Consider the following 19,886-nt stretch of genomic DNA (forward strand, 5'->3'; position numbering starts at 1 on the left):
CTGTTTGGCTCTTGAAGGTGTTGAAAATTTATGGCAGTACTTCCACATCCCCTAAGAACATCAGTACAAGCACAGACAATGCACTGAGTCAAAAAACAGAGAGATCAGTGTCACCCTCTGCCAAGTCCACAAGGAGTGGGGCAGAAAGGGCTTCGCAGACAGAACCTTCCCTGCTCTCCACACCAGAAACCATGGACATCCTCAGTTCACAGCCCACAGCCCTGGAAATAACTCCTTCATTATTCTAGTCTGTGTGCTGCCATTACCAAAAGAGAAGAAAACTGGGAAGAATAGGAAGAAAAACATCTAGACTATATCAGTACCCTCAGTGCTTGCTTTTCAGCCCTCCTGGAGTTTGATATTTTTAGGTAGAAGATGACAACATAAAGAAGCGTGAAAGAATCATCACCAGCTAAAAACTGAGAGTACAAACATGCCAAAATCTGGAAAACACAAGTTACCAAGAGGTCTCCTAGGGAAGCAGGAGCATTTTAATATGGCTAGCACACTTTCAAGTGAAATAAGCATAAGGAATCACTTTGGTATATGAGAAATAACTCTTTTCTTGATTCTGTGCTCATTTAATGAAGGCAAGGGGCCAGGGTGTGATAACATTGTGACAAATGAGCTGCATCTTCCATCTTTCATCTTGCAAAGGAAAACAAGGAAGAGAAATGATGCTCAAGCTACTTCAGGGGCAACAAACTGAGACGGGCAGCAAGAAAATCAAATAACAGATCTCCCACCAGCTTCTTCCCAAAATCAGATCTCATGACAAAGGCTGAGGCTGCTGTCATGTCACAACATGTGAGAAACCACCCTCGGTTTGTCAATGAGCTGGTAAGCAGAGACAGAAATTCCAACCTGGGAGAAAGGAGGCTGGCTAGAAGCAATTTGAGTTGGAAATGGAGCAGGTAGCAGCCAAATAGAGTACAACCCTCACAAGTCATGTGATAGTTTGGTCTGCAGAGGACCAAAACTAAATCTCAGCCTAAATCCTTTTAAAGCTCTAAACAGATATTAGAGCCAGGACATTGGCAGGTGGGAACTGGCAGGACAGATCTTCTGACTCATCAGAAGCTGGGAAGGAAAATTTTTATGGTGATAGAAAGTGATCAGAGGACAAAGACTGGATGCCAGTTACGGTGAGCTCCCATGGCAAGCAGCTGGGAAAGGCTTGAGGGTGTAGATAGTACTTGCTCAGTACCTGCCTCAAAAGGAGCCCAGAAGATGAATTCAGTCCTTGAAACTGAGCTGAGGTAATAATGCTCTAAGCACTAACAAATTCTGGGCCTGGGGATATGGGGGAAAGCTCTTCCCCTGAGGGCTTCACAAACTTCTAGATTTCTAGAAGTTTCTGGAAACTCAATGGATCTCCAGGAGTGTTTTACTCTGAATCTGTCTGCACAGCTCTTGACTTGAGATTCAAAGGTTTCCAGCGATCTTTCAGCCAAGGCTTGATGGTAGCCATGGTGGGAACAAGATCTGTGTTCAGCAGGACACAAGACCTTCAAAGAAATACAGAACTTGCAACCATGCTCCAGGTCTCATTCCTGCAGCAAGCAGCACTGCATGTGTTGGGAGGTACCTTGGAGAAGAGGAGCCAGGACAGTAACTGTATGTGATGGGCAGCTCTAGATCCATGGAAGGATAAAGGACAGCAACATATTTAGGAAGGAGCAATAATTAATCTCAAATGTAAGCCTGGTTGAGTAATTTCATGCTGCTTGTAACTGTCAACCATAGCTCAACTCTTCCCTGGCCTTTCTACAATTAATGGATTTGAACTTTACCACATTTTTGTCTCAATCAGTTCAATCCCACAAGGCCTTTTTGGAAAGACAGAGCTGTGCATGGGGTTGTTCACACCTGGGCATCTGCCATTCAGGTGTCAGCCAGTTCCGTTTGACACTGACAGCTCTGCAGAAAACACATTAAAAACAACACCCCCTCTTTAAAATACCCTCCAAAACCTTCCCCACGTATTCTAACTGAAGGACAGCAGTATTTTTGCTTTACCTGTGAAGCTACTGCTCATTTCAGGTACATCATCCTCTTCCTCATTCTCTGTATGCACTATGCCAGCATTTTGCATATCATTGTAAGACTTGGTTCGCTTTGGAGTCGACTGCTTGGAGCCAGACTGCAGGTTTTGCAAAGCATTGGTGGAAGTCACTTTCCCACTGAGGGGCTGGCTTGGAGGCTTCGGCGTTCCATAATAGTTACCTAGGCAATAGAGACACATTTGCATCTTCAAAAGAGAACAGTTTATTGCAGTAAGTTTTCTATTTCATTTCCTTTACAGTTCCATTAAAATTTCAGTCCCTCCCCACGGATAAGTATATAAAGAAGCTAACACGTGCCGTTCCCATTTTTGGGGGTGCATACTTCATGTCTACAGCAGACACAGAAATATTTCTTGCCTTTTTAGTTATTCTTGTCGAATCTAAAAGGAGAAGCAATGGTTGTATTGTTTAGGTGCACTGAGCGTACATGGGCTAAAACAAAAGGCAGTCATGGCGAATAGCAAAACTTCATCTTGTTACATCTGAATTTCAATTAGTAGCCTTTTTACATGTGTGCACCCACACAATGCTGTGGCAGATCTGGAGTGAGCCCTGCAGAAAATAAAAAATTCATGACTGCTATCACCAAGAGAAGTGATGAAAGGCTCGATGGCCTGCTTTAGTACACAGGTTCTTTTAGGGAGGATGTTGCATTTGGAAAGCAAACACTATTTTCTCTCTAAAAGAAAACTTAGTTAAAGGAGAGAAAAGAAAAGATACCACATGGCACTGCTTTGTTCAAAGAGGAAATTCAGCAGTTGGGTCAACTTGCGTAGAAGTGAAGAACCAGACCTTAAAGCTAAACTTGAAGGGGCACAGATGCACCCCAGTTACACCAATACATGCTCAGAATCCATCACCAGCCCTGATGGAAACTGCAAAGTGCTTGGGCTGCCTCCCAGCCATTTTAAGTGACCACGGAAGAGACACAGAATAAGTGCACGTTCATTCATGAACAGCACAGAGGTATTTCACTGGCCCTGCTTCACTTCATCTCCACCCCACAGCAGTGCTTGATTTGCCCTAAAATTCTCCACAGCAACCTCAGGTCTGGAATCTGTTCCGGCAGCACTGGGCATTACTGGAATTCAGACCCATTGCAAGGTGAATCTTTTCATTTTTACACAATGACCTGTTATATACAACAGTTTTATATAAAACTACCCAAAATTTTTCTTTCAGGAATTACTCCTAATTTTTATTTGCCATCTTCAGATTCCAGGGGTAGACTTACAAATTTTTCCTATGCCCTTAGACATGACACAATACAGAATGCCCTCCCATATAGTTAAATTATGGCAACAGTGCAAAATTCCTCTCCAAAACATACATTTATTTACATTCTTCATTGATCTCCACATGCTATATATAACCTGAAAGCATTGTTTTTCAATTTTTCAATACATATTTTCTCAGCCATTGTAGGAGACGATCAGGTCTGAGACCATCTAAGGAACCTGAAGGTGCACAGGTCCATGGGATATGATGAGGTGCAATCTGCAGGGAACCTGGATGGAGTTGCTACATCACTTTCCACCATATTTGAGGAGTTATGGCAGTCTGGTGAAACTCCCACTGACTGTAAAAGGAAAAACACAATCCCTTTCTTAACAAGGGAGGACCCAGGAAAAGTGACCTCTGAGCCTGGCAGGATCATGGAGCAGCTCCTCCTGGAAGGAGGATCACCAGGAGCCATCAGGAGCTGCAATCACCCTGACTTGCACTGGCAGAGTCCATCTGGGAAGATCATTTAGGAAACACCAGCAATCATTCCCCATCACTGCCTCCTGTGAGGTGAAAAAGTCTTCCTCTCTGAGCTGAGGCCCAAGCAGCCAGAGCAGCTCCCACCTCTGTGCTGGTACAGCAACACGTGCAGGTTTGTCTTAACAAGGTGTGCTCCAGCCTGTACACAACGACGTGGATCCAGCTCCATGGGAGCAGCAACGCTTTCATCTTCTGTTCATCATTTCAGAATCTTAAATGTACGTTGATGCATAATTTATGGGCAGAAGGAAATTACTTCTTCTGGAAAGAGCCTCTAATGGGTACGGAGGCTCCGCAAGCAGGTTGCAGTTTCTGCTAGAGAAATAATTCTTATGCTCTACATACTGCAGAACTGTTTTATGCAAAAAGAGGAGGAATGGGGGAGAGGGAGTGCAAAGGGAAAAGACAAACGTAGGTGGGCAAAAAAAAAAAAAAAGATAATTAACCTTGCTTCCCTTTATCCTCTTTGGCGTTTTTCATGAAGAACAAAGTTTTCTAAGGATATCAACTGCTAAGCAGAGAGAGCCATGTGTGTGCCATGCACATGAAAACGACTTTTATTTATAGCACTGCACATCACTATTTTATGAAAAAGTTATTTTGGGTCTGATTTAACTGGTTAAATTCTTTAGGATGGATGCAACAAAGAGGATGAAGGGGATATATAGATGTTGATAGTGTGGGTTTTATTTTCCCTGGACAAGAGCAAAGCACAGATGGCACCATCCCTCCTCCAATTACGGAGAAATATATGATTATACCTTCAAATTTTGTTCCTCTTCAGTTCCTCTAGCAACAGCAAAATTGGAGTTCCTACCAGTCCACACAGAGCTGTTCCTCAACAGAAAAACAGGCTTCTCTAAAGTATTTCAGGTTTTCTTGCACCAAAACCATTAGTCATTTTTCAAACAAGACGTGGTTGTTGGTACTAACATTAGTGAATAATTACTCTCTACCAAGACAGCGCGCTGTCTTAGAGGATCCCTGTAAATATAAATGAGCATATAAAAAGAGCAAATACGAATCTGAAACTGAGCATGGCTCTCCATGTGTGGGGTTTATGGGAAATGTAGCCACTGGGGCTGAACTTTTCTTCTTTCACCACAGGAGGCAGATTAAGCCCAAGTCAATATTCGAAAAAATCAGAGCTCTGCCTTCAGATTCACACAAGGACAAACAGGCTGGGGAAATAACCCAGCTCATTATGAAAATCTTTAAAAGAATGCCCCAACCCAAGTTCCAGGTGACATGGAAAATGAGAGAAAATGGAAATGCTATCTTTCCCTCATGCTTGCTGGATGCAGTCAGCCCTATTTATCTTCTCTAAGCAGTTATTTTTGAAGACATGGCATGTGGGCCTGGGCGTGGGAGCAGACACACTATTAGGGGGGACTGGTAAAAATAATCATCAAACCTCATGTTTCATCCTCAAAATTGGAAATAGAAAATATTTACACTGTGACTCAGAAATCCAAACATGCTTCATTAACAACTGACAGTGAACAGCCCAGCAAGAGTTTTACAACACTCAGACTTGACATTATTCTTTCAAATTAAATCTATCAATGTTTATGAAAAAACATACATTTAAAAATAGGCTTTAACAGTGTTTTGTGAGCCACTTGTAAGCCCAAAGAAGGGGCTAACTTCATAGCCAGTGTAATTTGTACTGAATATCCAATCAGCTCTAATTATTAACAGCATGTTACATGTGCATACACAAGCATCTGTCATCCCAGAGGATCCCAAAACGTTTTCTGAAGTCAGCACAGCAGTTAGGGCAGGACTCCCCAGGGTGCTGAGCTCAGGTGAAGCTCTGCAAAACTTCTGAGGATTCTGACCCCAACAGGATGTCTCTGTCCCAGACACTGGAGATTTCCAGGACAAGACTGCAGGAAATTGTACTTTTCTGTGGAAATGCCAGCTCTGAAGCAGCCAACGTGGCAAGAATGGCACGTGGCAAGAATCCCATGTCCAATTCCTATGGGAACTGGGCCTCTACCCCTTACCCTCTTCTCAATCACACTTGGATCCTGCCTACAGCACCTGAATTAATAGCTAATAACAACCCATTCACCCCAGAGATGCACACACCATTAACTGAATCCCTCGTCAGCATTTTTCACTAACCATTATTTTATTCAGTCCCTTGGTACTTAAAACTTAACCACAGCTGAAGTTTGATGGCAGCATCTGCAGCCAAATCCATGACTTAATCCATGCACTCTGAAGCACCACTCAGGAGAGTGCACAAAAATAACAATAATAATGAAAAAACCCAAACAGAAGAGCTATTTGGAATGAGTGAGTTTCTTTTCATCTCCTTATCTTTAAGTGTCAGCAGCTTACACATTTTAGCATCACACCCAGTAATTAGACTTTGGTAACAGCTTATCACAACAATAAGACAAGTTCTCATCATCATAACACTTCCTGCTCTGCCAATTCAAGCACTGATCACAATCAATGAAAGCAATCTACAGCAGCTTCCACCCTGTCCTGAATTAAAGCAAATTTTCTAAAACTTAAAAAGAAAGTTCTCTTGACTGGCAGCGTTACTTTTGGAAAATTTGTCTTATATTTCAAATAACAAAGCATTCTTGTTAAGTATTCCCCTGGTGGGCAGTAAGTTAATCTTTAAATGTTTATGTGACCTGGAATTTACAAAAATACATCAACTAGTTAAGTAAAATATCTATGAATATTCCATAAAACCCTTGAATTCACACTATTGAATTCAATTCCATTTGGGCTGAAAGGACTCCATCCTGCCAAGATGCTGTTTCTGGAATGGGCTGAATGCACAAGAAGTGGTTGAAATGCAGAAGAAGAGAGGCACAATCAAACAGGTTCAAAAGTGGAATGGACACTAAAGCAGAGAGGGAAGAGGAGACCATGGAGGCTGCTGGGGTGGGGGCGGGGAGCTGACATGGAGAGGTGGAAGAAGGCAGAGTAGCTAACTGCAAGGTCAAGCGTGAGTTTGAGCATTAATTCTAATGGTGCAATTACAGCAATTGAAGAATGTGCTCCCAAACCACATATCTGAGTTACTTTAACCTGTAGGAGTTTGCTCTGCAGCAGCTATTCTCCTTTCTAGTGGAAAGATGTCTATGCCTGGGACTGAGAGTGCATCTGTGTCTCAGCAAAGAAAACCAAGAAGAGTTTACCATTTTTTTCTGAATTTACTGATGCCTATGTGGGAAGTCTAATTTTGCAATTATAAAAATCCCAAGCACTCAAAAGCCTCAGTGCAGCACAGAGGGCCCTGTGTCCATGAGAAGTGCATCCCATCTTCAAAGCGACCACTCTGTGCTAACAAGGACTCCATTAATAGCTCATGTTTCAAAAAGTACTTCATGGCTTTCTGTCCTGGTGAAAATGGGTATTTTGGGAAAGACACTTGGAGATAAGCAGCAAAATTAAGCAAGGCCTTGACACGAAGACTTGAAATGCAATTATTAAATGTAATTGTTTTATTTTCTGAGACTCAGCTCCTCTTCTCTGCACGGTATAAGAACCAAAACAATTGACCCTTAATTTCAGCAGAAGAGCTTCTGCTCATCTAATCTGGCAGGAGTGCTTGTGTCTGATTAGCACAGGATGAACTGGTTCCTGGGAGCTGAGCTCCTGCCATGGTGTTTTGTCTGCTCTCCTCCAGATCACATTCTGCTACAGATTTCCACATCTAGATGACAGATCTGGCTGCTGTCTGCAGGATTCACCTAGCTGCAACTGCACATTGATTAGCAATTGCCTTGAGGAAATTCAGAGTATCCAGGCAACAAGGAGGAGGCTGCAGATACAGCATCTGGATCAGAAGGAAAACAGGCAATGAAGGAGAGCTCAGAGAAATTAACCTACAATATATCCATTTGCTTGAAACAGGAGATTCTCTGTCAATTTTTGTAGTTCTTAATGATGAGGTTACCTGAAAGATCAGTTCAGGTTTCTTGTTAAATAAGTCAAACTGTTACAAACTGCACATTTCAATTAGGTCTGAAATTTAATATATACTCCAGTTAGTGTCCTAAAGGCAGTGGCAGCACGGGAGAAAGTCACACACAAAACAAATCCCTCTTACTTATTCTGATTTTTGTGTGTTATCACTAGATCTTGCCACATGATATTGTTAGCACTCATGTACAAGTGCATCCAAGCACATTTAAGGCATGGAAAAATCCTAAACCAAGGCAATGATACTAAAAGTAATAAACAAACAGTACAACCTTGTTAGCATGGACCAGGACGGGGCTGGGGAGGCTCAGGGTGTTCATGACACCAGCTGTGTTATATCAACTGCTATAGCCACATTCAAATAGATAAAAAAATAAATCACAGGGAACATAAATAAACATGTACTTGTGTATGGTGTATGCAGAAAGCAGGAGAAGCAGCTGGAAACACCCTACCAAGCATAGGGCAGTAGGAATAAAGAAAACACCCTGTCAAGCCATTGCAATATGAAAGTCTCCCTGCAAATAGTTAAATAATTATATATATAGTCCCACCAAGAGGATGTGTCCCATTAGCACCTCCCCTCTCTGGAAGGCAGAGGCAGTGAGCTCTGCAGGCAGGGAAATGCTGCAGTCTGGGGAGGGAGGCCAGGCTGCCTCTGCAGAGGAGCTGGGCAACACCAGCAAGAAGCAGCCACTGCTGGAGAGCCCCAGGAACATCCTGTACCAAAAAAAAAAAAAAACAAGGCCAAAATGTGCCTGGACTGCTAGGAACAGCCTCCAACACAACAAACTATGGTTACACAGTAAATGATGCCTGAAATAACCTGAACTCTAACTTAAGAAGAAAGCAATTAATTCACCATATCTCTTTTTTTTTGCCAGAGGTGTTTAGGAACCTTTTCCCTGAGCTTTGTGTTTTAAAACTCATGACTGGTAATGAACCATTTCTGATGGAGCTCACATTGAGAAACTTGTTATTGAAAGAGAGAGGGAGAAGCCAGTCAGAAATGATGCAGGAAATTCAAAGCCACTCTGAACCCCTATCAGATATTTGAATATTTGCTTTTAGAGAACAAGAGTTACTCACGTACCACTTCAGCTGTTTGCAGAATGAAGCTTTGTTATCAGATGGCACTTCAGTACAGCAGCACTCATGCTTAGTTAGCACTGAAAATTGTGCATATACACAACAAGGTGTTGCCTTTTTTTCTCTACCAGTGGTTTAAAAAATAACAAGACAAAAAGCAAGCAAAGTATTAAGAACCAAAAATAGAAGAGGAATCATTCTGCAGTGCACATGTGGATATTCCGTGTGACACACATAATGGTGCTAAAGAAGCCATTATGATTTATTGAGACAATCTCTAGGCTGGAGACAAAAATCAGCCAGTCAGATCTGATTAAACAGAATGTGTTGTTCACCTGCACGGGCATCCCCAGCATCTGCCACCCTTCCTCCCCCATCTTCCCCTCGTGTTCTGCCTGCCACAGCTCCCATTTCCAGGTGGGACTGAGTTGGTGACACCCATGGGCTGCGAAGGCACCAGCAAAAAAAATCCACCTATTTTGCTAAAGTAGCTGGGGTAGTGTGGCTGCTGCAGAGAAGCCCAAGGAGAGCCAGCACATCAGATAAATTAGGCTAAGGCATCTTGATTTGAAGCATGTTGCTGAATACACCTCTCTACTTCGGCTGAAATTCAAACTGCACTATTAATGTAATTTATTACAATCATTAAGTACCACAATTGGAGACCCTGTCTACAGTAGCTAGTTTTATATACTTTGAAAATGTTAGCAAGTCACCCCATTACATCTAAGTCATGAGACTAATGCAGATTACTTATTACTTCTCTTGGCAATCACATAACACTTGTCCTGGGAATGAAAGATGATGCCTTGACAATAATACTCTATAATGTAATAACCCTTCACATGTTATAAACTGCAGCACTTTTTCTTTTGAGGATCACTAAGTGCTGGGCAGGCATCCATTCACACAGCCTCACCAAACCCTGGTGATGGAGCCATCCCCATTCAAAATCCAGCCACCATGCCCATGTCCCCGTGTGCCTCTGCCCAGCTCCCATCTGCAGGGCTGCCTGAATGCAGCACAGCCCTCCAGAACACCGTGGCTTCCACTCTCCCCCTCCTATTTCAAACAGCAGATAGCTGCAGGCACAAGGTATCTGCTGAAATATTAATGAGGAGAGAACTAAGTGTTGTTTTAATATTCTTCAGGCCAGTAACCTGAAGTATAGAGCAGCTACCTGATCTGCCCAGGGCCACTCAGCAGCTGGGGAAAAAACAGGAATAAAATCTGGAAGTGGTGGCTGAGCTCAAAAAAGCCCTCCCTTGGGGTGCCTGTGAGAGCCTCCAATTCAAATGCAAAAGTAATTGCTAAATAATTAGTAACCTACACAATTACTTCCATGCATCCATCAGTATTTTCTGCCCTGAAGGAGCAGTCAATAAGTGCCTGAGACTACAATTACAGTGATTTCCTATCCACCAGAAGGCCTAGACGATGTGCAGCCTAAAAAGAATTTTCCTTCCTAATGAGTATTGTCAATGGGAATTTCTAACTGGCTTGAAAGGCTTGTGTGCAGCACACACTGGGACAAAATCACCAATACTGGGGCAGCACCACAGCTTTGGGCAGGTCCTCCAGCTCCAGTTGCTGGATTCATGTGATCAACATGTGGCTTTCACTAGGGAAGGAAAGAAGTTGTTTCTGGGCTTTATGGTTAAAAATCAGGATGTTAAAACCCAAACTGAAAACCCCAGGAATTAAGGCTTGCCAATGCCCCCTCTCACTGATAACATTTTTTGAAGTCTTTTGGGTGCAGAACACACCAGGGAGATGAGAGGTGACCAGAACAGCAGCTGCCATGCCTGCTCTGCCTCCACTGGGATGGGAATCAAAAGCTGCCTAGAGGAACCTATTTGTAGTGCACCAGAAGAAATAATAATGGCATTACAAAGCCCTGTAGTTTGGCAACACCTCTTTTCTCCTGTTCAGCTTGCACTTTCTCTTTTTGCAATTAGAGCACTTTCAGAACCCAGGGTGTTCTTTGAAAACCTGATACACTCTCCTACTTTTTTATGGTTTCCAACTGTTCTCTTCTGCTTGTTCTTTATTCTTGCCAAATTAATAGTATCTGTATCAGCATCAAGGTCCTGTGTATTACCCCTCTTCTGATGCCTCCCTGTTTTCTAATCTTTCTCCCCAGAAATTCTCTTCAGTAACTGTTATTAAATGCTTCTGCTACTTCTTCTTTTGCGAGACTTTCCCCAGTGACAGTATCCTGGTGACTTTAAGTCCATCTTCTCCACCACCATGTGCTGATGCTTACAAGGCCAGAAGGGTCCTTGGGCCCATGGTGACCCCAAACCACCAGCCTGCTTGAGCCACATGAGCTTGTGGATGGCACACAAAAACTTCCCCATTCCTCATGCCTACTGTCCATTTCAGAGCATTCCTCTTCCTTCATCTCTAAATCACTCGAGAGCATTAAATCACAAGCAACCCCATCTCTTCAATTGTTCTGATTTCTACTCAGCACAGCAGGTAGAACTAGATTATTTCCTTGTGTTGGGTTTTATTTCTCTGGTTTAGAATAAACCATCACTGATCAAAAATACAGACAAATTTATCATGGTGGAACAGTTATTAAAAAAAAATATGGCAGCAAAATGCAGCAAAAAAACAAGTGATAATTAAAATATATAAGACTGTAAAGCTGGACAATAACAGAGACTTGGCCATTAGAAGTCTAACTTGCTTTGTGGTTTGGGTTTTTGGCAGATTTTTTTTTATAGACAAAATTGCTTGTGATTGCAGCATCAAGTCTGAATCACCCCATCTTCCAAGACCTAATCAAGATCAACACTATCTTGATCGATACAGCTGTAAAATAAGATTTCCAAAAAAAAAGTACAACAAAGCCATTAAAGAAATCTCGGAAGGCAGCAAAATAATTTCTTTAAGCCGTAAGTGAAAAATGAACTCTATTTATTTCACATTACAATCATATAGTAATGTCTTGATGAATATGTGCACACATGCATCATCATTATTTGCTTTATTCTTATTGATTTTTCCTTCCATGGGCCAGCACTCCAGAACCACAATGCACCAGCATCACTGATGTCAACGGGGAAAGAAGCTTCTCAGCACTTCTGACGAATTATTCCTTTAAAGTTCAGGCACTTCTATCACCCACAGAAATGAAATACACATTAGACTTACGAGAAATCAACCTCATCTCCAGCAACTGAAAAGAGCAAGCCATGAAACCTAAAGAGTTCAGCTGCTGCTGCATATAATCACATAAGCAAGGAAACGACCGTGTTGTAACTGTCCCAGATGGATTCAGCATTTCCTGAGAACTAATTCCCAGCATGTCCCAGGAGCCAGCTTACAGACAGTTACCCATTTTGTCTTTCCAAGTGGAAAGGTCAGTAGAACAAATAGACCAGGAAGCAATGGTGAAGCCTTTCAGCTGATCTATTTCAAGCACCACGACAAAGAAAACTAATTTGGTGTTATAATTAGAAACACAGAGAGGAAAAAGCTCATTTTGGAGAAGAGCTGCTGCTGTTAGCATTGGTGCTGATGGAGCTAATCAGCTCAGAGAAGTGGAAGAGTGAAACCAAATTATACATTTAGCATCTTCATGCAAACCAGGTCTGCAGCTGGGAATGAGCATAAGGTTTAAAGGTGCCCTTAAAAAGGAGTTTTTAAAAAAGTAGACAAACAGTATTTCAGGACTCTTTCTTCAGACCCTGAACACCAAAACCATGCCACAATTTTTTCTGCTCATGTTTGATGACTACTTTTCAAAGACTTTTGGCTAGTTCTATGTAGATTGTGTTTTTAAATGTGTTCCATATTTCTTATTATAAAGAATAATTAGAATAAGGCTGCAAGGATAGGGCTTTTTCAATCTCTCAGATTTACAGAAAGAACCATTAAACTTCTTTCAAATGGAAATATGAAATGTCTGAGCTGAAGTACACTGGAAGGACTTTCAAACCTGTAAAGTATTTCTTTTCATTGTCTTGTCAAGAGGTACATTTGAATGTTCTCCTGAGGGGAAAAAACCCAACCCACTCCAAAAGGACTTTTCAATTTAAAGGAGCTACAGACTACAGATTCAGTTACATAAATCCTATTGTGTACCTAAAAATGGCCAATTTGCCTTGCATTTCTCTGGAGCTTTTCTTGCTCTCACCCTGGTGACATTTCAGTCCCCTTTGGCTGTCTCAGTACTGTTGTTTGCAAAGTTGTGCTGTAAAGAGGATCAACACAATGACCCAAGATAGAAGCAATTATCCAAGAATAAGGAACAAAAACCAAAAGCAGTGCATCATGTAGCTGCATAGTAACACACAATTGGGTGATGAAGAAGTGTATTTAAGGAAGATGGAAGGAAAGAAAAAGGGCGGGAGGAAAGAAAACCCGAACAAGGAGATGAGCCTTAGTGGACACAAAGGATAAATGAATACCACCCCAGTATGTTACAGGATTATATATTGTATTCTCCTGGCCTACTGACAGGCTAACTTTTTAGCCAGTTAATTTGAAGGCAGAAGATAAAAGCATAGCAAAACTGGAATTCCCTCTCTCAGGCTACAGAGAAAAGGGAAGCAGAGCACTGGGATGGAAAGCAAGGTCCTAACTTGAGTGAGGGTGATGCACATGTGGTGTCCCACCATGGGTATTTGAAGTGCTTTTTCAGTGCCCCTGGCTCCATACCTTCATAAGTTCCTACTTCCAAAAGGGTCCCACTTCGCTCCAACTCCAGGAATTCCTCCACAGTCAGAAAGTTATAGTCCACACCAGGCACTTCTCCTTCTCTGGGAGGGCGGGTTGTGCCTGAAAGAAAAAATCAGAATGTTATTAGAATGTAGATAAGAATGTATTAGAATGTAATGTTATATGTTTTCTTACCAAGAGTTAAAAGGGACAGTAACAAATTTTCACAAAGATACAAGAGTATCTGTAAAACACAGTTCTGTGAGCTACAAGGGTCAAAAGAAGTTTGAAGTTAGGAGCCCATGTAAAAACAAGACATAGATTTCAGGTTGAACTGGTGGCACCAATTAGAGCAAAACAACTGAGAGATGTTTCTTGTGTTCTCAGAAAGACTCTGGTAAAGAAATCTCTCATTTCTGTGTCCAGAAACACAACTGGAAAGGTTTGGTACTGGGAATATGCCAGCAATTACTTTCCTGCTGTTAGCATTGTCTCTCATAAAAGAGAGACACTTTTATGTCACTAAAATTGCCATCTGTATTACCAGAAAAGGCAATTATTTTCCAGGTTCCATTACTTCTGTATCACTAGCTCATCAAATGTTCTCTCACATCATAAACATAATTTCTCCCCTGTTCCTTCTTACTGTTTTATCTCTATTTATGCTATTATTTTTATTCAGCATTAGAAGGTATCATGAGATGGTTTTGATGCACCATCCACACATGCTCACTGAAGAGACAGCCTGACAACTCTTCTCACAGAAGTTGACCTACAAGCTGGTTCCAGTTCAGGAATGCTTTTGAACAAAAAGTCACACTTAATCTCTCTCTCCAGCACTTGACAATTTCTGTAGTGCCCATGGAGAACTGGGTTTGATCACTGCCACTCTGCCAGCTCTGAAACTCTTGTCCCTTCTGGCCGATGTACAGCACTCTGAAGCACAGTGTAAGAGGAGTCATTTCATGACTTTTTTCCTAAGATGACTTGGGATGATGCTGCATTTTAGGTCACTGAGCACAGCTTCATTGATAAGGATCCATTTCTGCTCAATAGCCTGTATTTCCCATGACTCTGGATTCTGTACATCTAACATTAAATATAAATGACAGATTTACAGATGTACAGGAAGCTGAATTTTGGAAGAAAGACCAGAGTTACAGAATTGGAGGCGTCTGAATGCTGTGGCTGAAACCAATCTGCTGGCTTGGGAATAACTTCACAGACATGGAAACCATACCTAACATTTAACAAAGCATGATTTCTCACTTCTGAGGGACTCTTCTGGCCCCTGGGCAGTGTCTTCTCAGTGCATACAATTTCTTAAACCCTCTATAAAAGGACAGAAGAAAGAATAAAGAAGCTGAGCTTCTGAAAACTAATTGGGAAGATTCCAGTCCTCAGAAGTTGAAAGAGCATAAATTTACCATGCCTGCATCTGGCAAATGTTTTCCTCAAGTGCCAGGAAAGCGGAAAGTCTGCTTATCTCCTATTCATCTGAGAGACTGCTCAAGAGGTCAGTCTTGACAGAGTGACACCCTTGAAAGACTATCACTAGATTAATTTCCTTGATTGACATCCACTTTCTCTAACATCCTCCATTTCTTGTTTCAAAATAGAAACTCTCTTTTTTATTATTTACCGTCAGCCTTCAGAGAGTCTATAAATTCCTGTGTTTTTTTCCATCATCCCTCCTCTTGGAGCTTTATGAATGGGTGAAGGAAGGAGAAAAAAGTAAGGAAGGGGATGGAAATAGTGATGGATATCTCTACCCTGCTACCAGAATTACTCCTATTTGGAAAGGACTCAGTCTTGCATTTTTTGTATTTCTGAATCCTTATAGTAAGGCTACAACAGTTTTTACGGTGTAGATTGTAACAGAAGACAATTTTCTTTCACAGATCTAGTCCAGAGAAATGCTGGAGCTGCACCATGTGCCCCTCTCTGTCCTAGTGCCGGTGCTTCCATCCCAAAGCAGGCAGAGAGGCTCACCCAGGTCCCTCCCTGGCACACCAGGAGCATGGAGCACACACCCAGCAGCCAGGATGATCACAGCCCAGATGCCAGATCTCCTCCCCGAGCACTGACATTCCACTGAGGCTGTGAGGACCCTCCCAGGGGCATTGTGTCTGGTGGCCACTGCCACATTCCCCTAAACCTGTCTGGGTGTGGGAAGCAAGAAGGATGAAAAGCCACACCAATAAATCTGAGCAGTGGTACGCTGTAGCTGTCCCATGCTCAGCGCACAGTGGAAGTGAGAATTAGACTCTGCAGCCCTGCTCATCAATCAGTCACACGTCACCCCCAGCCATGTGAGCCGAATGACAAAGATCGGGACTGTGCTTTCCCAATAACTACTAACACATTGATGAGACACAAAGATCAGGGAACCTCAGGATTGCTTTCACCTTATCTTTTAAAGCCTCTTCTTCTCTTTATCTCTATCTTCCCATAAAGCATATTTATTAATCATTTTTTCCTTCCCTCTGAATTTTTATAGCGGTGAAATTGCAGACAGCAGTTTACTAGTGCTGGCTGCCTATTTGACATGACAATTATATCTCTGCCATAATTCCTCTGAGCCATTTTAATGGATCTATTTGTTTCAACTGAGTGTTCTTAATTTCCTGAATATGTTCAAGTCAAAAAAACGCAGCTGTGCCTGCTATCAGCGCGGCTGCCTGCAACACAGGCAGAAAGCATTAGGAAAGTCACCGCAGAAAAGGAAAACATTGCATCACAGAGATAACATTTGTCACCTCAGCTGGTCCTCAGCAGCAAACCCAGGGAAAACAAAAACTGCACTGGCTGGGATATCTTATCTGGGCGAAGGCAAAAAACCCAACAAGTTTCCATGTTGCTGTCTGGAGCAGAGATTGCTTGCAGATGCTCCGGCTGTTATCCTGCTCCACATCTGAGCAAGTGTTACTGAATGCAATTCAGGGAGGCAGGGGGAAGGGAAAACCCGCCTCCGTTTTTCTTGTAGCAGAATGACAGGCTGCCGGCTGGACACACGCCTGGCAGATGGCATTTCAAAGAGTTTTCATGAACCATCTGGGATGTGTACAATGATTACAAACCACACTTACAACAAAGCCAGAAGGGCTGCTTCACAAGGAGGGTGGGGGGAGAGGGCGGGCAGCAAGAAAGGGGGAAGAAAAGAAAGCCAAGAGGCACAAACTCCATGACTTTTCCCAGGCACAGGACACCGGAATAATCAACATCTTCCACCCAGAGCCCTCTGACAGCCTGGAACAACTGCTCCAGAGCTGTGCAGCCCAGCACCATCACAGCCTGCTAGCCACCACTGGAGCGCTCTGCTGATAAACTCCAATTGTAATTAAGTCTCCCATCACTAGCACGGCTTAATTATGTACAAAAGCAAAGTGTGTGTATCCTCCTTCCCCCTTTAAATTGCATTTCAACATCCTTACCACAGGACGGTCTTCAGTGAAGGGGATGACTGTACTTTTTATCAGAGCAAATAGCAGGTCAGACCACTGCTAATGGCAGAATAAATTGAGCACAATGAGAGCTGTATTTAGCCCAAACAAAAGATAAGATACTCCACTCGAGAAGATGAGCCAATCATATTTAAATACGTTTAGTTGCCTGTCTTGTTTGCATTGAAATATTAAGCGGCATGAAATCTTATTGCCTTTAGGTACCAATTTAGCTAATTAATTTGAGCTATGTCCATTGTGTGATTACCTCAGAATTGCTAATGCTGCAACAAGAAGGAACTGGAGGGGAAACTGAGTGGCTACCGATTCCTTCTGCACATTTAATGGTTCATAAGCTTTCAGTCTTATTTGGCTAGCAAATCCCACAGCACACACAACTAGTTGGATACATTACATTCGCAGAGGGATTCCTCAAATTTCCTGTAACCACAGGAGACTAAAGAAAACAAAAACAAAACCAAAAAAGGTTACTGGTTAGCATTGCAGTTTTTATATTCTCTTGTGGACTGGGGAAGGAAAACGACATCTAACATGAGTGGCTCACATGAAATGTTTGCCCAGCTGTTGGTTTGGATATCACCCCAAGCTATCTGCATCCCAGTTTATTCATGCATCCCTAATGCTTGGGCCACAGGAGAGGGATCTCATCATGGGCTGGAGACCCCACCTGAGAAACTGCTTCTAGACACAGGTGAGTTTGCCCAAGGAGAGCTCAGTGCTGCACATGAACTAATTACAGCTTGTGCACACATGCCTAGAATAACTGGGCTGTGGCTCAGATGTACTGATGACTATCAGCTACTATGCTGAATAATTTAAGTGCCCATTTAAAAGACAAATAGCTTCTGCTGTTGTGCTGCCTATCAACCACGCTGACACTTACCCAACACGAGCCTCAATTATACTATGGCCAGACTGTTAATATATGACTCAGGGGCTGTTTAGTTCTTTATCAATCTACCAGGGCTTCAAGTTAAGCTGTTAATATTCACTGATGCCCTGCTGCTAAATTAATCAGAGTCTTGCTTATTGTAATCTAAAAATAAGACTTAATGGGGCTACAGTCACTTCAATTGTTTCCACGTTAAAAGAAAAAATGTTCTTGGGCAGTAATACTGCTACTGTGCACCAAAAAAAGCCCCTAGCAAGTCATTTGGAAGTCATCATTTCAAGTTCAGAATACCTACAACTCCCATTTGCAAAGCAGTAATTTCTGCAAACTTCTCCAGTTCCACTGGCTGGCAGTGACAATCTGGTGAGCCACCAAAATACATCTCATCAAACCACAAGCCATTTGTTCCTCATCTCCACTGGCCAGCATCTCTTAAAATGACAGATAATGTGGGAGCTGTACACTCAGAGTAATGATAAGAGTTGCTACAACCATATTTTGTACAGACTCGAGCCACTGGTGGTCACCAGCAGTGGGGGGAACTGCAGTAAATAAGGTTTTAGGGATGCTCCTGACTCAGGAGGCTGCAAGGCCAAGCACTGCTGTAGGAGGTTTGGGAAGGCTGGGGTGGGAGGAAGGCAGGGTGCTGCTCTTCCCATTGTTCTAAAAAGGTGGTATTTTTGTTCATTCAGCAAGAAGAGACTGCTCTCATCACCTACACAGAAAAAGGCTTCAGCTGCCAAAGAAGAAACATATTAGGAAAAAGAGCCCCTTTTCCCTCCCACTGTGTTTGGAGGTCACCTTCTTCCCTCCCATCACGGGGTAATTTGGAGAGCCTGCTTTGGCTCTCCTGCATCTGTCACCTATGGTGCCAGATAACTGGAAAGCAGAACAAACTTCACAGATCTGCTAACAGCAAATGGAGAAGGGAAAAGACAGAGACAGCCTGGTCTGACTCCAGAAGAGGGAACCTGATCAGCAGCCAAGCTTCAGGCAGAACTTATCAGCAGCACAGTACTAAAAACAGCCTTATCCACATTCACAAAAATAAAGTGTAACCTGTCTGCAAGAAGACACTGTACACAGAACTACCTTATCTTATTGACTTCTGGGGTCACTCAAACTAAAAATACCTTATTTTTCCCCCAACAGAAGTAGAAGAAATTGTATTTGGACATTGTTGTGCAATCCATTATACACTGTAACCCCACGTACCTGTGGTAAGGGGTCATTCATAGTTGTAACTACATAAATATGGACATTTCTGACAGGCCCAATCTGTTACAAACCAAACACACTCAGCTTATAAATACAATTTTCTCCTGAAACTTGGAACTCAGGAAGCCCATTCTGGGAGTTTAAATTCCGTCCATCCCTTCTCCAGCCAGTGACTTGACACCTATAAACCCCAAGAACATGACAAGCATTCAAAGTGTCTTGGTGGAGGAGTAGAAATTCAACCCAAAGAAGAATGTGTCTGCCACTAGAAATGAACTCCCAGCCCTGTTAATGATGCACATGCAGGAACAGATGCTGACTGACTCTTCCTGGCCACACACACAACTGCAGGAATAAAAGCAAATTTCTGTCACTGTGGTCAGCAGGAACAACTGATTAAACCCAGAAAAGAGCTGACCAAGACAGAACTATCTTTCTACAGAAACGTTTCAGAGAGAAATGCATTTCATGGCTGCAGTCTACAGCAATTTTTCTTCCATGGGGGAGATGGAAGGGAGTTGTACAGCATCTCCTTCTCCCACCTGCCTTTCCAGCAAGTGGCCAAAGGAGGAACCCAGAGCAGCAGCTTGTGAGGAACCCCACTTGCTCTGTGCCAGCCATGCCCACAAGTGCTGGCAGGCTGACCCTCAGCACACACAGAAGCTGCTCTTCCCTCTCTCCAAGGTGCTGTGTCCAGTTCATCTCCCTGCCCTTCCCCTCAAAGAAGCACGGACTGCCCCGAGCCTCCCTGGAGAAGTGATTCAGCCA

General features: G+C 42.7%; 1 protein-coding gene across 30 annotated transcripts in view; it reads right to left on the reverse strand.

The window, feature by feature from the left end:
• MAGI1 (membrane associated guanylate kinase, WW and PDZ domain containing 1) overlaps positions 1–19,886 on the reverse strand; it is a 334,836-nt gene that overhangs the window by 72,914 nt on the left and 242,036 nt on the right. For all 30 annotated transcript variants that reach the window (XM_068202184.1, XM_068202177.1, XM_068202186.1 and 27 more), the window contains exons 3-4: positions 13,545–13,664; positions 2,020–2,226 (exon numbers count right to left, since the gene is read on the reverse strand). In XM_068202184.1, coding sequence (XP_068058285.1) covers positions 2,020–2,226; positions 13,545–13,664 — 327 coding nt within the window. The remainder of the gene's footprint in view (positions 1–2,019; positions 2,227–13,544; positions 13,665–19,886) is intronic.

The sequence above is a fragment of the Anomalospiza imberbis genome, chromosome 11, assembly GCF_031753505.1.
Source record: "Anomalospiza imberbis isolate Cuckoo-Finch-1a 21T00152 chromosome 11, ASM3175350v1, whole genome shotgun sequence".
Taxonomy (NCBI): domain Eukaryota; kingdom Metazoa; phylum Chordata; class Aves; order Passeriformes; family Viduidae; genus Anomalospiza; species Anomalospiza imberbis.